The sequence below is a fragment of the Nymphaea colorata genome, chromosome 11 (assembly GCF_008831285.2).
Source record: "Nymphaea colorata isolate Beijing-Zhang1983 chromosome 11, ASM883128v2, whole genome shotgun sequence".
In the NCBI taxonomy this organism is placed as follows: domain Eukaryota; kingdom Viridiplantae; phylum Streptophyta; class Magnoliopsida; order Nymphaeales; family Nymphaeaceae; genus Nymphaea; species Nymphaea colorata.
Genome location: NC_045148.1, coordinates 4,061,708 through 4,080,504, shown reverse-complemented (window position 1 = coordinate 4,080,504; position 18,797 = coordinate 4,061,708). Strand labels below are relative to the sequence as shown.

General features: G+C 40.4%; 1 protein-coding gene across 2 annotated transcripts; it reads right to left on the bottom strand.

Moving 5' to 3' along the window:
* Positions 1–201: 201 nt before the first annotated feature.
* Positions 202–18,299, bottom strand: LOC116264088 (protein SUPPRESSOR OF FRI 4). Of its 2 annotated transcripts, none has more exons than XM_031644053.2 (7): positions 17,854–18,299; positions 15,120–15,220; positions 5,974–6,100; positions 5,173–5,591; positions 1,428–1,585; positions 1,237–1,290; positions 202–478 (listed from the first exon to the last, which is right to left on the bottom strand). In XM_031644053.2, the coding sequence occupies exons 1-7, from the start codon at positions 18,042–18,044 to the stop codon at positions 392–394; spliced, it is 1,137 nt and encodes a 378-aa protein (XP_031499913.1). In that variant the 5' UTR covers positions 18,045–18,299; the 3' UTR covers positions 202–391. The 2 variants fall into 2 exon arrangements, with proteins under 2 accessions (XP_031499913.1, XP_031499914.1); XM_031644054.2 differs by having other exon boundaries at positions 1,428–1,546.
* Positions 18,300–18,797: the final 498 nt, after the last annotated feature.

Genomic DNA, 18,797 nt, shown 5'->3' with positions numbered 1-18,797 from the left:
TTTTGGACAACTAAAATCTATAATAATGCTTTAGCAAAGAGAACAGAGGAAACAAATTAATATTTCATAGGACCAAAACAGCTCCTCTCTAGAAAGTTGTTCGCTGATAGCACCGCTGTTAATTGCCGTCATGACTGACCCAAGCTAGAAGTCGAAGCAAACGTCAATCTGAAGAAAGCATAACTAAGAAATGAAAAAGAATTAAGTCAATGAGCAAAAGACGATACATTACAAAGTTTGATTCATAGAATACCACTAGAAAGAATGGATCTTTGTCATTGTATACAAGAAGCATTGGACAATATCTCCTACTTATGTGAATGGATGACTCCAAAAATGACAGGATATCATGGACGGGATCTTTATGCCAAGATTCTTTCCCTGTGACACCTCACATTCTCACATTCTCAAATGCCATTCGCCCAGCAAGTTTGCTTTCCAATATCCTTTTATCAATAGCTGCATCTATGGAGTTCATCTGGAAGGACACATTAATATGCCAGACATTAGAATGGAACTGCAAACAGATCAAGCTCAAGCCTAAGCAGAATATACGGATCTTTTTTTTTTCGGGCAAGAGATATGAAGCATCTAAGCTGAATGAAAAGCTGACCTGTGGCAAAGCCTGATTGCACGTGTGACCAAAAAAGACAACAAGAAATGCTATGAATTGACAAAAGCCTGGAGGCCATATTCCCGTTCCACACTTGTTATGAAGCATAGGGAGAATGAACAGAAATTGGCACTCAAATTTTCACGAAATATATTAGAAAAAAAAGATGTATATAAGCAATTTGTACATTTTTACTTAGCCTGTCGCTAGTAGCTACAAAACCTAAAATTCATAGAAACATGTTCGCTTCTTACATGCATCAGTTTTTAGGACGTGTCTCCCACTGTCAAATGAAATCCAATCTCAAATGGAAGGAACAAAAAGTTCAAGCAGGAGAAAGTAAGAATTCAGAACCTCAAAGAGCATAATTTTAATGTTTCTTTAATGAATGCTTCCAAAAGATGATGCCCTTAAAAAGTTACCATATATGAGCCTCACAGAACCACCTCTCACCTGGAGGATAACTAGCACCATAATTGGCTCTAGGATGAAACTGCCATTCCTCAAAATATGCCAAATTGAGCCAGAAAGACAGAAATAGGAGAAAGCAACCAACCTACTTGGATGTGAACAGCAACTTGTGAAACCATTTATATCGAATTAAAGTGACAGTTTTAACTTACCTGTGTTGTCTCATCATGCACCTGATACTTTGGTAAGGACATTCTTCTTTCCTCCTGCAAAAATGAGGAAATTCCAGGAAAAGATGCATCAGATGACAGAATTGACTATATCACATTTCTACATCCTATTAACTCAAAACTCCAAAGAGAAAAAGCAATTTAATCAAGAAAAAATTAGCTAAGTTACTAACCATTGACATTGCCTCATCATCCCAAACTAGGTAGACCTCGTTAGTGGCAGGTTGAGAAGCTGGAACTTTGTTAGATATCACAGGTGGCGGACCAATTGAAGGACCACCAGTATTCGGACCTGACGCATACATGTGTGAATTTGAGGAAGAAATACCACCTAAAAGTATACGCCTACCAGCGTTAGCAAGGAAAATAAAACAATGCTCTACAGAATCGGCTAAACAAGGAAAACAAAAAATGCAAGAGAAAAGACAGCATAAGCACACTAAAATGATTACAATGATTGGAGTACAGAGAGCACCTAAATTATTAAAATGACTGCCATCAACATTCATCATGAAATGCAGCCAAGAAACAGGCAATCAGTACATCAGATCATAATTCATAAAACAAGATGCTTCCTTTCATAGCACTGTTAATAAACAACACCAGTTAAAAAGATTAACAAAGAGTTCCTATTAGAGCCTTCTAAAATTGCATGCTCCACTGATATCTACGGATAAAGTTCATATATGGCTTAACTTGTCTACCTTTGCAGGGGTAATCCTCTGGGAAACTCTGTTTCATTTAAATTATTCTGTCAGACTCCTGCCGATCAATCCCCTTATTTGATGATACCAATGGAATTCATGTAAAGGCAATTCCTAATGATCTCTTTGTGCAAGTATTTTACGATTAAGAAAGAGCTGCTTCTTGTGCAAACTGTGTATAGTCAACTATAGTGTGAAGCTTCTAAAGGAGAGAAAAAGACAGACTTTTAGTGGGGAAAGCTATTATCAGAAAAAAAATTATCAACAACTTACAGCAACCAGAAGCATCATTATTGGCCAAAAACATTTTTTTTGTCCTGATGCAAGTGATTAGAGTCCCTTCCTCTAATCCCGGCAGTAATGTGCATCAAAGAAGAATAGAAAACAAATTGAACAAACAGAAGAAGAAATGAAGAGAACTTCACAAATAAAATTAAGGTTTGAAATTAATCAACCTTCAGTTCCTCAAAAGAACAAAACAGCCCTTAAATAAGATAGTCTAAACAAATTGGGTCTTGGACCCAGAACAGAAATCTAAAAAGAAATAAATAAACAAGCAATCCATACTCATATAAACCAAATGAAACTAATAAACAAGATGGGATCCAACCCAGATGGTTCCAAATGGGACTGCCCTGCATCAGTCTTCCCCAGTTGAGAAATTTGACCCCTGATGGATGAGGTTCTTGCTTTTCTTATTTATCTTGTTTGAATCGCAAAAAGAAATCCAAATGACTACCAACCAATATAAAGTAATAATAACTGATTACAGCATAACAAGAAGCATACATCTTCAGCAAGATAGTAATCTAAAAAATATTGGTCAGCTGATACAAAGCTGAGAATGGAGATAATAAGCAATGTTTGTTTTCTGATAACCATGGAAAGCCCCATATATTTTGTTTCAGACTCATAATTTTCCTGTTATCAAAGTACTTGGACATAATTTCAAAAAATGAAAATTTTAACTGATCTCGAACAAAAAAGTTGAAGCAAGAAAAAACTAAATAAGATAGAAAAGTGGTGATGTCTAGAATAAATTTTTCAATATGAAACCAAAAAAAAGAGACCGAGGGAGACTGCTCTCATTAAATGAATGTTGCCACCTATTCCATTTGACTTCTAAAGACCTAAAAAATTTGTCAATATGAAACCAAAGAGACCGAGGGAGACTGCTATCATCAAATGAATGTTGCCACCTATTCCATTTGACTTCTAAAGACCTAAAAAACGTAAGACACAGCATAATAGCATGACCTGTTTTTGTCGACATAAGAGGCAGAGCCCAGAAAAGGGAATGCTGTGAATTTTCCTTGGCAACAGGTACAGAAGAGACCTCGGTCTAATTCTACAATAAGAATAAATAGAAAGAAAATAGTATGCTATCTGGACAAATTATCCTCTATGTAGAGAGTACAGACAACTGGCACAATACAATTATAAATCAAAAGTGCAAAATGAACTTTTGGTTGTTAAAATACGAGGTTTAACACTCAATCAGCAGATTGCATTCACATTTAAAATAAGCAAGATAGTGGTCCAGCAAATTTATATAAAATAAAGAAGCTTAAGAATCAGAACTCTCTCACTAATTTCTATGGCCCTAAAGCATTATGCTGTTAAAATCATATCTGGTGAACCATGCACTGGTAAGCAGAGCAGAGGCAGACGCTATTTACGTGTCCGTCATAGATGATTTGTTTGATGTTCAATCAGCCACTGATACACATGCACAACAAATTTTAGTTTGTCAACAATTCTTTAACGTTTTCTAATAATGATTAAATTTATTATTCAATTTTTTTATATTAGAATATCAAAGAAGTTGTTTCTGTTGATACAAGATTTCATATCGATAGCCACTCGTCCTTCAACAGAGAAGTATTTATGACCTAATTCATTAAACATGAGCAGCTTTTCAGGTTGTACCAGTACTTTCTGCAATATAACTTATAAACGTCAAATTTCCTTTAGACCTTTACGTCCATTTTGGTCATAGATAGGGTATTACATGTGAAGATACCAAAAAAGACTACCTTAAAATGTCTACTTTTTTTCCCAACAGCCAACTTGGATAGTTCATATATACAATGAAAAATCCAAAAAATCTAATAATTATGCGACATTAACTTTACGTGACATGTCAAGATCAATGAGGAGCTTATTTGACACAGGCATTCACAAAGACAGGCATGCATATGCCCCAAATTCTCCCTCCTGATATTTTTCAAATACCAAAATCTGTTGGACTGGCTATAGCTGCAAATAAACCCAGGTTTTTGCAGCTTACCTAAAGTCACTCAACGACCAGTTTCGGTTTGTAAAGCACGCACCTCAAGCAAGCAAAAGCTTCTTCTCTAGGCTGTTATAATTATTTTTGTCCTATATTGGCTTATTTGCTAACAGAAACCCTTCTAATCATCACCAAATTTTGTCTGTTTCAAGTTAAAGGTATTGCATGATGAAATTTTAAAATTAGTCACCAACAGGTTCCTTCCACCACATCAGTTGAAAAGAAAGGTAGTAAATTAAATATGAGATCACCAAACTTATGTATGACAGCAATTTGAGTCACTACAGTGACAAGGTCAAACAGCTGGCCTATATCTCCAGGCTGCAATGGAAAACGAACTTTCTCAAATTAGTTTTGCTCAAGGTTGCTGGAAGCGGCAACACAAAGGAGTAGCTTGCTTCCTATGAAGCACCTTCAGAAGCAAAAACCACTTTGGGAAAGAAAATGTACTCCCCACATGTCGGAAGTGCATTTTGCTATTGAAGGAAGTAAATTCCCTTCTTCAAGGAGTATGCTCTTCCTTAAAAATTAATTTTTCTTCTATTTTGCTTTTTGTCCGATATTCAATTTGCTTCCAATTCATTATCTGCTACTGCTTCCTGAAATTCTTTAGTGGTATAAGTTCTTATTTGGCAAATGATACCAAAGGTCTATCCACAGGAAGAGATGAAACAAATCAGAAGATGTATAGGTTTGTGTTTCCAGAAAAGCTCCAATTATAGTTTAACATGTAAAATACACCATAATGTTTCATCCAAAAAAAAAAAAAAAAAACTTGATGGTTCTTAGGGAATCCAGTATAAAAATTATATAGACCTGCTGTCATAATGAAAAATATTACTGCAAAGCTCAGAGAAACTATGCCATGGAGCATGCTGATAAGAGACTAGTCTACATGCTTCAACGATGAAGTATCCATACCTTGGACATTAGGAGCAGTGTAACTACTTCCCATGGACGGACTAGAAGTGTAGTTTGCAACTGCAGAGATCTTCCCTTCAGTGGGAGAGCTTGACGGAACCACAGGAGCTACAGGTGTTGCAAATGGCAAGCTTTGGATACTGTTAGTAGAAGTTATTGGAAACAGTGGTTGAGAAATGGGTGGAGCAGTTGCAGGGAGACCAGGTGGGCTGATAGGGAATGGCGGTTGAAATGATGGAGCAGTTGTTGCTGGAAGTGGAGGTCGAACATTCTGTATTGGAAACAAGGGTTGGACCTGTGCTGGAGAAACAGAAATGACAGCAGGCAAAGACACTGCTGGAGCTTGTGTAAACCAAGGTTCTGCGCGTACAGTACCAGACCAACCTGGAGGTGGTAATGTTGCTGATGCAGGATTGTAGCTGGCCAACAAAAGCATAAAAGAGTAGTAAGTTTCTGACAATATTGCATTCATTATTTCCTGATAAGTTATGGCTTTCTCAAACAGGATTGTCACTAAGAAAGACAGATTATCGTATAAGAACAATGACTACCCCCGTGATAAATATTTTTTTATTGATAACTGCTAACAATTTTATCATGATTAATGTCCACTTGGAATTATTTGAGATAGCACACTAATTCCCAAGCTTCCAACCTAAGCTGTGAGATTAGCTAAGTAGTAAAAGTATATGCTCAGAATGAAGCATAGGACATGTTGAGAAAATGCTCTACTACTTCCCAGACCATTACTACACAAAGGCTATAACCATTTACATGAATTCAAGGAGATGAAAACCATACTTTGGCAAGCCTACAGCATAAGCTGGTTGTGGAGGCAATCCAACACCTACTGCCCCAGGCATCAGATTACTGACTAATCCAGGAGTAGGAACTTCAACCTTTGCCACCTTTGTTTGAAGTTCTTCATCTGTTAAAACATGTCATTTGTTAGCATTATAATTGTCTTATATGCTAAGTCTCAGAAAGCCTCACAAGTATAGTATGTAAAATGCATAATTAGACATATGAACTTAAAAATTTAGAACACAGAAACCAAGCAAAACTTATGACAGAAAGACAAATGTTCAGATGATTATATAAGGGATTCTACATCATTATGGAATAGTTCAAGTAGTCAACATGCGAAAGCTTCTGCATCAATAATGTATAAGTGTATAACAACATGAGATTTGAGCATCTGTCACATATAACTGAAATACAGTAAGCAAGAACCCTTGATAAAGAACAGGCTCCAGCTCATAATAAACTTGTTACGCATACAATTGATTAAAAAATCAGATGTTAGTTCCTTTTATTTGCAACTCATAGCAATTTCCTATTTATTTAAGCATACTCAAATCAAATTATCGCGTGGAAGTCAAAACTGAATATGGTGGACTAGTACTTTTAGTTTGTGTATGTATAGAAAAATATTCTGTGTAGAGCCATCCAGTTACACTAGCCTCATGGAATCAGATGTCCCAAATTGTTAGGATCCGACCGGTGGTGACTAGAAAAGCCGCCCCAATCTGGAATCCTACTGCCAAGATCTACTTGAGGAAACCAAAAACCAAAAAGCCTAAGTAAATTAATACAAAAATCTACCCAACCGGACAGGACCCCGGCCCGCGTGGCCTTGATTGTCTTGGCAGTAACCTAGACGAGGTCCCCACCCTAGACTCACAAGGTTCAGGGGCGGGTCAGTAGGTTAAGGCGTCTCGCCCATTTGCTTATGTTATTTGCTTATTGCATTTGAGATTCTCTTTGTAAATATCAAGATGGTCTGTGTCTCGTTTTGATTCAAGCTTTTGGTAGTGAGTGAACCGGTTCGTTCCACTTGTGGAGTCACAGTAGGATGTATATAAGCTTTTCTCTCATTGTATTTCGGATGCTTTTTGGAATAGAAAATCACATTTTCAAGTTTTCACTCTCTCTCCTCTCTCCCTCTCGTGCACCTCCTCTCTCCCGCGGTGGTGATTCCCTTCTCCCCCTCGCGTCCCCTTGCTCGTGGCGCCTCTCCCTCTTTTCCAAAGCCCCAAGGAAGAATCTGGCATCCATCTTGGTGGCGGCGTCCTCCCTCTCCACCCGAAGGCTTCATCCTCCTCCTTCCTCGATCTCTTGTCTCTCCTCAACCTCTCGGCCCAAGGAACGACGACTACTGGAACTTCAAGAGCTCTGGCGGTTGCGGCTCCTCTGGTCCACGATACTACCCACAATAACTCCAAGAATGTCACGACGCCTTCTCTAGAGCCACACTAGAGTTGAGAGGACGTATCTCATCCGGGAAGATTGAAGAGTTCCTGCGAGCGGGCATCTTCAATATCGACTTCATTCTCACGGTTAGTACTTTGAAATTTTTAGTGGAAGATAAGCAACTTGTTGGGTGTGTTCTATTGGAGAGTTCGGCCACGGGCTAGGTCTGGTCCACGGCGCAATCCCGTGAGTTAGGTCTAGAATCCGGCGGTGGAAATCGCCCTTAGACCCATTCTTACAAGTCTTAGAATCGGCTATTCATCTCTCAGTTCGAACCATGGGAAGAACCAAGAATTCGGCTGGTGAAAACGTCTCAAATTCATCAAGAAACGCTCCCGGCTTCAAGTTACTCTTGTTGGAATCCATCAGCACAAAAACCTCGAAAAAGTGTGGTTTTGGGCTGTAAATCAATACAAAAAGATTATCAAAAGGGTCGCCCAAGCAAGAAGAGCATTTTGGCCACTTTTGGAGTGAGTCCGAGCACTCTAGGTGAAGAACGACCATCGGCCGGAAATCGGGATTTCGGTGACCGCTGCATTAATTCCGGCCACCGCTGCAACTTCCGGCGACCGCGACCAATTTGCCCCTCCTCCAATCCGAGGGCTCATCATAGGTACAGGGGTATTGTGGTCAAAAGTCAAGAGGATCGTTTAGGGTTTTGCCCTAGCCCCCAAATTGGTAAGTCTCCAATCCTTCCTCATTTGGATTCATCCCAGCCGTCCCTTTTGCCATGTGTCAGCCATCTATTCCCCTTCCTTCAAGCATCATCCACCTGTCCCATTTGGCCTCACTCGCCAGCCAGCCACTCAGTCCATCCTTTCCAAAAATCTTGGAAAGCCTAGCCGCCGTTTTCCCACCTTCCTTTCTCGTACACTTTCCACCGTGTCAACCCTAACCTGCATCCTTTCCTCGGTCCTCCATCTGCCCACGTGTCCTTCATCCGTAAGCCCCAAGCCCACGTCATACCCTCCGGGTCCCACTCCTTGTCACTCCCTCGTCCACACGTTTTTCACGCGTCTTCCCCTTGCGCCATTTGAGGAAACTCCCTTGAGCGCTTCTCATCCTTTCCTATCTTGTCGTCAATCCCTTTGACCTCATCCCTTGCCTTTTCCGCCACTCCATCTCCACCGCACATCCCCTCCACGTGTCCCCTATCCGTAGTAGAGGAGAACTCGCCCTGGCCACGTCACTCCTTGGCCAACTCTCACAATCCCGCTGCAATCCTTCCTTCCAACATTTTAGGAAAGATCGGCCCCACTCCATCTCATCGCTAGGCAAACCCTAGCCGTTATCCTTAGTGGCCGTTGATCTAGGCCACGTGTCCATCCTCAAGGCGCACCCCACCTGGGCAAGACCAGCTCAGCCGAACCCTAACCATAGCTACCTCACGCGCCTCCACCTCAGCCTCACTTTAGGAAACCCTACCCGAGCATTCACACTTACCCGATCTAGACTCACCTCATCCGCGCGGCCCCCTCATCCGTAATAGGCAACCCCCTTGGCCGCCGCCTACCCTTCTTAAACCCTAGTAGCCACTTGAGTACCAAGTGGGCCCCATTTAGCTCATCCTCATCCAAACCCTAATCCAAATCCTTGGTCAACCGAGCCCTCTTGAATTTAGTCAACCCGAACCCACTTGCAGTCAACTTGACGTAGGACCCGTACTAGCCTTAGCTCACTTGCCTTCACCTCGCACCTACCCCCTCTCTCTCCTTCGCCAAGCCTTCCTACCCTTAACCTCACCTACCCCAGGACCGAACCTACCCATAGAGCCCCTCCAACCCGAGCCCTAAACAGCCTTAGTTAGGTCTAGGTTCTTGACCGACTAGGCTAGCATCCTTGCTAGGCTAATCGGGTTACTCTCGGCCTCCCCCCTCTTCCGTCGGCAACCCCGACACGCGTGGCCAAGCCACACCCAGGCGATAGGTAGGAGCTGCCAAGCCATCTCGGCAGAACCCTCGGCATCCTTGGCCGCAGTCCCAGCTCGCGGCTCCAGCGACAGGCGATCGCTCTCAGCAAGGCCGGCCCTCCCTTTCTCGACGATCTTGGCACTCTTTGCCGAGCCACTCCAACCTTCGGCAGCAGGCGGCTGCGAAGACCCGGTTCCCCTCGGCTACCTCGGTACGAGCGGCCGGCACTCCTCGTCGTCTCTCGGCATCCCTAGGCTGCAGGCAGCAGTCCTTCCTCGGCTTCAACCGGCAGGCGTGCTTCCGACGTTGGTCTTCCCTCCGAGAAGCTGAAAATACCCGGGACTTGGAATTCATCCTGAGTCCATTCTTACTACTTCGCCAAGCTCGTCTTGGCCGGTATCATGTTCTATCCCCCTTGTAGCTTTGTGGGTGGTAGTCTTTGCATGTTTATTTTATTTTTGCTTTAGCCCAGCTACGGCCATTGTCCTTGATTGTAGTACCTCGGAGGCACAAGTGCCAAAGACACGACCGCAAGAGGGCTTAGCCTACCTATTGGGAACGAGCGGGGTTTGTTCGTTAGCTTCTGGTTTGCATGGCTTGTTGAGTGAGCTGTGAGAGAATTCTTGTATCGTTCTGCGCTTGTACGACCTCTCACCCTCATTAGTTCCTTTGTAGTAGGATCAGCCTAGTTAGGTTTTGGGAATCCCCGACTTGTATTCACCTTCCTATTGGGTTTGCGCCGGGGTCCTGTCCGGCAAGGTAGATTTTTGTATTAATTTACTTAGCGTTTTTGGTTTTTGGTTTCCTCAAGTAGATCTTGAGAGTAGGATTCCAGATTGGGGTGGCTTTTCTAGTCACCACCGGTCGGGTCCTAACAATTGTTATCAGAGTCGTCTTGAGGACAAATTGGCAGTTGCAAGCACTCGGTCCTTCGAAGATACAGTTCAGAGGGCAGCTTGACAGTCGGATTTCTTTTAGATTGGTCTTCGGCAGTGGTATTCTTAGAGCAGATTTTTCGGTTTTTTCTAGTGTCCAGCCACGGTTTTCCTAGTTATGTTTAAGGCTTTTCTTGCTACCCCTTATAGCAAGAATAGGGTCTCTTCCCTACACGCCCAAGGGTAGCTGAGCTCGAGGTGCGTCACCGAGGCGTCAGGCGCACGCGGTGAATTAGGCTCTTCACTTAGAGCCCGACCAAGAGCGAGGTGTGACTGCCGAGGCACTAGGTGAGTGCGGCAGTAGGCGGGCCAACCCGTTTCCCTTGCCTCCAAACACACGGCAGCACAGCGGCAGTGTGGAAGGCAGAGTCAGTGTTTTCGGCTTCTAGCAGTGTAGTTTGTTTTCAGCATCGGTCAGTGTCAGTCAGTGTAGCAGGAATAACAGTTGGTTTCCAGCATTTTGAGTTAGTCTCGGTTATGTATTGGGCAATTCCCTTGGCGTTGGTCCAACTACTCCTTACACATGGGCAAATCCAAAAAACAGCCCACTCCCGAGGAGCCAACCCAAGAAGAAGTTCCCACAGGCCAAGGAGAGCCTCAAACAACGGATTCAATGGAAATCCAATTATTTGCGTGGGAAAGAGTGCAACAAATGGAACGAGAAGTGAGCAGGATGAGAAGAGATATAGAGAGGCAAGAAGCCTCAAGGAGGAAGGATATGGATGATATAAAGGCCATGTTACAAGCCTTTACATCGTCATAGATCACGGTTCAGGACGAAAGGACAGCCCAAGGTCCTAACCCCCCTACCGTGGATAAAGGCAAAGGAGTTCTCGGTGGACCACCCAGTCCCCCCGTGATTCACGATGTAGATCCGAATATTTCGCATATAGGCAGGTGCAGGTGAGTGCATGGAAAAATCATAGTTTATACCTTTTTTGGTCTATTTTGGGATCCTTGGTCAAGTAATTTATATCTTATGAATATAAATAATCAACATATATGTTTGTGTACTTAAAATCTTGAAGTACATTGAAAATGCTTCGCACCAGTGTCCACACCTGCACCTACATCCATATAACATAAGCTAAAATTGATATAAAGAACCTAATTAAGGAGTTGTTATTATTCCTTCATAATCAATAACATGGATTCAGCAAAAGAACCATCAGACCCTATGTCTCATGACTTGGTATTAGGTGCTTCACTTTTTAGAAAAAAAAATGGGTGGAAATCTACATATAATATAAATTATATATATACACACACACACACACATATATATGCATACATATATCTACATATGTGTGTGTGTGCATATGTTAAAAAGTAAAAAGGAATCCTGATAAACTGTTAAATAAGCCTATTATTGTAATAAAAAGGTATTTCACAACTTACAAGTAACAAGGTAAAAAGTTAAGAGAAACTTTGTAAAATGAGTCTCTTGTTGGAAATATAATAAAAGAAATGTTGTTGTAGAAGTTGTTTCCAAAACCATAACTTTTACCTAAGCCAGATGTGCATAACCTCCTGCCACAGTCCAAGTATGTTTCCTCCTCCTTCTTACTCCTTCCTCCTCCTCTTTCTTCCTTTTACCCTTCTTCTTCCTCCTCCTACACCTCTTTCCTCCCCACCTCACCCCACCCCCCCTATCACCCACATGTGCAACATATGGGTGTGTACCAGCCAAAATGGCAAGACTGAAACAGATCAACCCATATTCATAACAAATCCAAGAATCTTCTTGCTCATTCTGAACTTTTTACAACAGCACAATCCATCCATTATTTGTGTCATAAAAAACAAAATGAATTTCAAAAGTGTCTTATTGAGGCTGTTCATCATATTTGTAAGTTCACTGGACTACATATAGAAAAAAATCAGCATGTAAAACAAAGACGGAACATGAGAATCTAGAGACAAATCTAACTTAGTAACGTAATATATCCTATCAGCATCTCACATGGAGGCATGAAACCAACACCATGTTCCCCAGCAATTAGTTTCAAAGGCATAGTACACTGCAGCTGCATTAGGTCTATTGTGTGAGACAACCCCCTGCATTGTATGATATCAGACGCATGATGCATTTTACGAATCCCTCAGGTTTGACTTGTACACGTACACACTCTTAAAAGCATTGGACAGGAGCTCTTGACTTCTGATGGGAAAACATGGCCAACGCTGCATTGAATCTAAAAGTTTTTAGCCGACCTCATTTGTACCAGTCCATTTTCATCTTCAGCAGTAAAGTACCTCTAAGTTAGATGGTTCATCACTTTATGCAACTCACTGTGAATTGGTATATCATATTAGTGATCTTATTTTTACATAGTGCCATTTTTTCTCTCAAATATTTCAATCTTCTTTATTCTTTTCTAATCACGCTGAATTTTCATCCATATTGTGATCCTTAATTTCTATTGCTTACGATTTGTATCAATTATGCAATGAACATATGTACAGTAACTACATTGCACATCCTAATATCTGACCGATCGATGTCAACTATAATGATTAAACTTCATAGAAAAGTCGGGTATATAAGATGGAGGACTTAAGAAATACAGAACAAAACAGGCCCAACAAATACTGGCAGAAAATGAAAAATAAGACACACAACATTTATCAAAGAAAAGGCATCTAACATCTGCATCATGCTTCAACTTTGCTCTAAGCAACACTCTGTTCAGACCCGAAAGTCAGACATAGATAAGATTTTAAGGATCTTTGCATTTTACTTCGAAATGTACCGCCAGAAGTGCTCTACTATAGTCTACTTGATTCATTTACTAGGAATCAAAACTTCCTTCCTAATTACAATACAAGGGCAGGTCTTAATAAGGCTTGAATTCAAAGGCTAATTTTTGTAAAGGCACAAAGCTCAAAATTCTTTTTCATCTTTTGAAATTAAAAAGAAATCACATCATCAGAGTATTCTTAACAAATTTACCATGCTTTATGCTTGAACCTACAGGACCAGCACTTGAAATGGAACTCCTAGAAATAAAACTAAAAACAAGTCCAACAACCCAACATTCTCCTGAGGCGGAAGTTGGTTCAGGCCTTAAAGACACAAAAGGAACAGCAATGTTAGGGGTTTTTGTATTTTATTTTTCAAATGCAACCATTAGAAGTGCTCCACTTGTGCACTTGATATATCATTGATAGATAACATCCCAACTAGTGGCACTAGTTGCTGAGTCAACTGTTAACCAACCCATGCTGTCAAACCAGCCAACCTATCGCGATATTAACATTAAAGAAGGAAAAGACGAAAAAAAACGTGAAAATTGTGTTTTTTTTTAATAATGGTATTTGTTGCATGTTTTCACGTACCTATCATGCAAAGTTTTTTACATTAATATCGAGGGTGTGTTCATGTTATTTACAGAAAGTTTTCACAACAAAAATAGCATGCCTTCAGTTTTTTGAAAAAAGGAAAGGGCATATGTATTAATAGTTGCAGAAGGAAGGGTGTTTTCAAACTTGCCATTTATTTTAACGGCAAAAGCATAAGCCATAAGGGCAATCTTTAGGGCTTTATAGTTTATAACCTAACGAGCCCTTTCACTTTGCCTGTTGAGAAAGATGTGCCATGAGGAGGGGTTCTGGAAGCCCACAAGGAGCTGCCAAGCATCACGTCAGGTAAGCACTTTTTCTTTATTTTATTTTTCTTTGTTGATTCATTTTTGAGAAATTTCACATAATCTCAAAGATGCTTTAATGGTTTACCTGATCTTGCCAATCTTAAAAATCAGTAAAACTGTCAATGCGCAATCTTAAAATAAATAAATTAGAACTTTACCTGAATATTTTGAGCAGGCAGTTGAGAATAGCCAGGAGCTGGAAGCCGGAACTAGTGCTTCATTTAAGCAGGTGAGACTCGACAACATTGAAATTATGTACATGCTACATGTTTCTAAATTCCAACTTTCTATAGGAGACATTTTCTATTGAGCACTTCATTATTTTAGCATTATGGTGTTAAGGCGTAAGAATTTAAATAATCCGAATTTAAAGTACTATCTAGTTATTTTTTTATGTCTTCTTACTAGTTTATCATTTGTTTTATTTTTACCTAATTTTTAGTTTTCTTCATTTTTCAGAAAATCGCCGAGATTTCGACAAGATTTTTCACAAAAAAAAAACAACTTTGGTGAAAAATACCCTAGAAAAACCTCCCGAATAATATATATATATATATATATATATAGGATCCAAACATGGATAAACTGGTTACACACTCCCTAGATTTTAATGTCCAATACTTCTAAAGCTAGAACTTATAGATGGACTATGTCGCATTAATGCAAACTGCAAAGCGCAAGTGCGGGTATAGCAACTCCCAAAAAACTTGGATGCGGGTGTGGCTACTTGTCTAATTTTAGGAATCACAGATGGAAAATGAAAATGTAACTTTCCCAAGTCCTATACCAAAAAAAGACCAATTAGATGCACATCTTAACTTGAAACCATGAATCATAATGACCATTACAGCACCAACCAAAAATTTTTAAGCAAACACAAATAGAGATATACATGCCCTACTCTCATAATCATGCACACACACACACACACACACACAGAGAGAGAGAGAGAGAGAGAGAGAGAGTATGAAAGATTACAAGGCTGAATAAGATGAAGGCCGAGTGTGTTTGAAAAATCAACTGTATAAGTCAACAAGTTTGGCATCAAAGATTCAAAACTAAGTGTTTGATGCACTCAGTGTATTTATAACTTCATAACTATACATATGGAATCATTATCGATATTGGCAACCATCAAGATGCTGGCAACCTACTCCAAACTCAATAGGCATTAGACAGAATATTTAATAACGAGTCACCTTGATCACCATAGTGGGCTGCTAGAACATCAGCAGGGATTCCTTGCATGCCATAGATTTCTATTTCTGTTGATTCTCTGCCTGGCTTAGCGTTGGGGACCCTGAAATAAACAAATCCATCAAAAGGCAGGAACCAAATGCTCAAAAGTGTAACAAATGAAGCATGCATATCATGTGATCCAATGAGCGCATGCAACATTAGATCAAAATTTAAATCTTTTTCATTATATTTAGGACATAAGGGCCCATGAAGGACAGAAAATTCCTGAACCAAAATCTTGAGCCACTTCAACAAGTATCCCCTATGATACTCGGATCTTGCGAACATTAACTGTACAAAAGCCTAAGAGGGAAAAAATCAACACGTCCGACACTGGTACATTCATACGAGAAATAAGATTAGAACATCCTGGAAGGGTAGAAATCTTCCAGTTACGCAATCTTCCAGTTACGCATATTAGAATCGTTGGCCTACATCTTCGATCCTTCCACCAAATAAGGCCAAGTTCATGATGTACCCAAAATCACTCTATCAAACTCTCTTACAACATCATGACTTACCAGTTAGCATCCACTCAGCTAGGTGGATCCTTAAAGTCCATAAATACTAACCTCCAAAATACCACTTAGCCGACAAATTTATGCCATAATCACAAATTCAGGCAATATTTTGGGAATATCGCATTTGAATTTCCAAGCAGTTAGACTATAAAGGACCCATAAATAGACATGTAATAGAATAATTGACTATGTGTGGCACATGTACCAACAACAATGGGATTAGATAATTTTCACTATATGCAGGATATCAAGCTCAATGAAGACCAGAATACTCCCCAATGGTAAACGTTGTGGTACAGCAGTTTTGTCATGTGGCAATGGCACAAGGACCTAGAAGGAAGCATTTTACATATACATACAATAAAAACACAGACAGATAAACATGCATACTGAGGTAGAATTAGAAAGCCATGGAGGGAGGTAATATGGTTGTTATTTACACTCCGCTGCCCAATGTTTCCCACGGTTTCCCCCATAATCATCACTATAATTCTAACTTCTAAACATTCTCTCAGCAAGATATTTAGATAAGTTTTTTTTTCCAAAGCGTGGTTTTCATCAGGAAACTCAAAAGCTTTAAAACTTGAAAAATACAAAAAAAACACACGAAGACGTTATGAAATGATAGATTATGTCTTTGTCACAAGAAAGATGAAGAGACAAGCAGAAAATGTTTTGAAAATATAAAATAAGCAAAAGAAAAAAGATCACATGGAAGAAATAGAATATCTCCAAGCAATGCTGCAGTTCTTTCATTTTTTGTTAAATTTTCCAAGTATTAGGGCATTTTCCCAATATTCTTGGCAGGCCTAAAAATGGCAATAATATAAGGATATTCAGAATATGTGGGACATCCTTTACTATGATGCCACCAATAAGCCTAAGGGGCATGTATCTTTTAAGTAAGAGCATTAATTCAGAACATGTACTAATAATTTTTCATTCAGAATTTCCGGTGAATAAGATCCCAAAGGTGATACTTAGTATCCTGTAGAGGGCCAATAAAAGAGGGACTCGTGACAGAAGAACAACCACGGGAGTAGTTGTTTTGCTTAAATATGAACATTATGTGGCATTTTCTACTAAATATCATTAGTTAATTGTAAGTTCTTGGTCTACGTGGGCTTGAAATTTTCATTTACTACTAGAGGAAGGTCCATTACTTACTACTTGACACATTAGTAAAACCCATTACACCATCAAAAAATAAAAATCTCATTTTTAAATGAAAAAAAATACAATGTAGAAGATTTATACATACATAAATTTGTCAGGTTTCTGGAAGAAAAAAGCCATCCAACAGAAAGAAGGAGTATTTATTACCATTAACATGATTGCTATCAACAATTCAAGTTGCCAAAACTAGGTTGAACGAGTAGGTAAAAAGTAAACAAAAGAAAACCGTGGGACGAAAGAAAACCATGGGACGAAAGAAAACCGTGGGACGTTGGCAGCTTAACTATGACCAGAAACTTCACAGGAAGTTGTAAGTTATTCCGCTTGAAATTCTGCCCTCAATATCATGTTGAAAGGGAAAAAAAAGATCATAATTGGACAAATGCTTCCATTGCTGCACATATCTGCTGGAAGATAAATTTGACTACAGCAAGGTAACAAAAACAAGCAGCAAATTTAAGCTTTCTCGTGTCCAGAACCATGCGCATCAGACTCGAAGAGCTAAACTGCAGCAAAGCATCCACACAAAAAGAGGCAACTCTCCTTTCCTAAGCCTTTCACTGTTTTCCGACCTCAGGTAGAGAAACCACAAGAATCATATCTCGTCTATTACGCAGACCACCAACTGAACCTCGAAGAGAATCCAGACGAAAGAAAAATCAACTAGTCACCGAGCCACGGAACGATTAGTAGGCTAAACTTTTCGCTTTCAAGAATACTATCCAATGAATACAAAACCAGACCCTAAAAACAGGGTTCGGAACAAAGCCACAAAATGCACGATCCGCCAAATTTCAACAATTTCAAACACATCAATCGATTGAATCCAAAACGAAAAACAGAAGACGCTAAGACGCGAACAAACCAAGAACAGAAGAACCAATAAACAAAAGAAAAGGCGAGATCAAGGACAAGGCGCATTTGCGAAGAACAATAACAACTTCCGAGAAACACTAAAACATAAAGGAAAATCGCAAGGCTAAGAAGGAGATAATACTTGGTGACCGTTTCCTTATGGACTTGCAGGACGTGGATCGCCATCCCTCCGGCGGTCGAGAGCTTCTTGTGGCACACATGACACTTGAAATGCCTCGCCTTCTGGTGCTGCACCAGAATCTTCTCGTCCTCAAACTCGCGATCGCAGTAGTAACACCACACCTTCTCCACCCTCTTCTTCTTCTTCCCCATCCTTCCACTTACCCTTGCCTCTTCCTCTCTTCTCTTCTTCCCTTTCTCTTCTCTCCTTTCTTCTCCTCCTTTTCAGAAAAAAATAAAAGCAAGGAACAAATGTTAGGGTTTCTACCACCTCTGCCTCCTGGAATTGCGACGCTAATCCCAAATTCCTCCCTTCTTCCTCTTCTCCTACTCCTTTCCCACGCACTTCCTCCTTGTCCCCCTGCTCCTCCTCCTCCTGCAGTCCCCTCGAGAAAGGAACGAAGCGCGGCAGAAGTCCCCCTCTCGCCCCCATCTCGCTCTTATATACGACACTCGCGGAAGGCCATTTCGTTGACTAGTGAGCCTCGCCGGAAGCACGTAAAGGTTGACCGGGTTCATCATTATTTAGGGTGGAGACCGAAGCTTCGCCCACCCGCAGTAGGACGAGCTGCAAGCCAGTTACGCTGTTTTGGGTCTCATCTAAAACAAAACCGAAACTCTCATTAACTTCAATGTGCATGTCTGTCACGGGCCTCCGGCACGGCATACGCTCAGTAAGCCGTAAGCATTCGCCTCGTTCAAGTGGGGGCAGATCACTTAAACGTTTTTTAAAAATAAAAGACACAAAATACACAAAGAGTGTGGAAAGAAAACTCACAATATATTCACTTAGAAAGTTGAGTATATTACGAGGGAAAACAAGTAAGCTTTTACACTTTACTTACAAATGATGGCCGAAGCCGCTTACAGGATTCTCATGTCGATCATCTAAAACAAGGAATCCCA